At 46.0% G+C, this 480-nt stretch overlaps 1 protein-coding gene across 1 annotated transcript in view; it reads left to right on the top strand.

The window, feature by feature from the left end:
• Positions 1-129: 129 nt before the first annotated feature.
• LOC103607847 (cytospin-B-like) overlaps positions 130-480 on the top strand; it is a gene marked incomplete at its 5' end in the record, with an annotated part of 81,345 nt that continues 80,994 nt past the window's right edge. The window contains one exon of the mRNA XM_008592314.1: positions 130-476. Coding sequence (XP_008590536.1) covers positions 130-476 — 347 coding nt within the window. The remainder of the gene's footprint in view (positions 477-480) is intronic.

Below are 480 nucleotides of genomic sequence, written 5' to 3' on the forward strand. Positions count from 1 at the left end.
GGAAGATGTACAGAAACCCCAGTCAGAACTGGGCAGGTATCTAGAGGAGGAGGAAGTGGACAAAGGGCAGTGGCCACATTGTCCTTGATGCCCTGTGATGTGAAGTCATTTGGGTCTCATTTATAAAAGTGCTTGCTTTTTTTTTTTTTTCATTTTTTTTTTCTTCTGTCTTTAGGGACTGTTACAACAACCAAACGGACAGGCATTCCAGCTCCACGGGAACTTGCAGTAACTAACTCAAGAGAGAGGTCTGTGCCACGCAGACCCTCCAACTCCAGGAAGTCAGTGTCCAGTCAAACTTCCATCCCCCCTGTCAAGCCCCCAAGGAGCATTTTCACAAAACTCAAGCAAGAGAATGAAGGTGGGGAGAAGGCTCTGCTTGAGTCCCAAGTTCAGGAACTTTTGGCAGAAGCCAAAGCAAAAGACAATGAAATTAACAGGCTTCGAAGTGAACTAAGGAAATGCAAAGAGGAAAGGGCT

This window comes from Galeopterus variegatus, unplaced genomic scaffold (genome assembly GCF_000696425.1).
Source record: "Galeopterus variegatus unplaced genomic scaffold, G_variegatus-3.0.2 Scaffold7770, whole genome shotgun sequence".
NCBI classification, from domain to species: domain Eukaryota; kingdom Metazoa; phylum Chordata; class Mammalia; order Dermoptera; family Cynocephalidae; genus Galeopterus; species Galeopterus variegatus.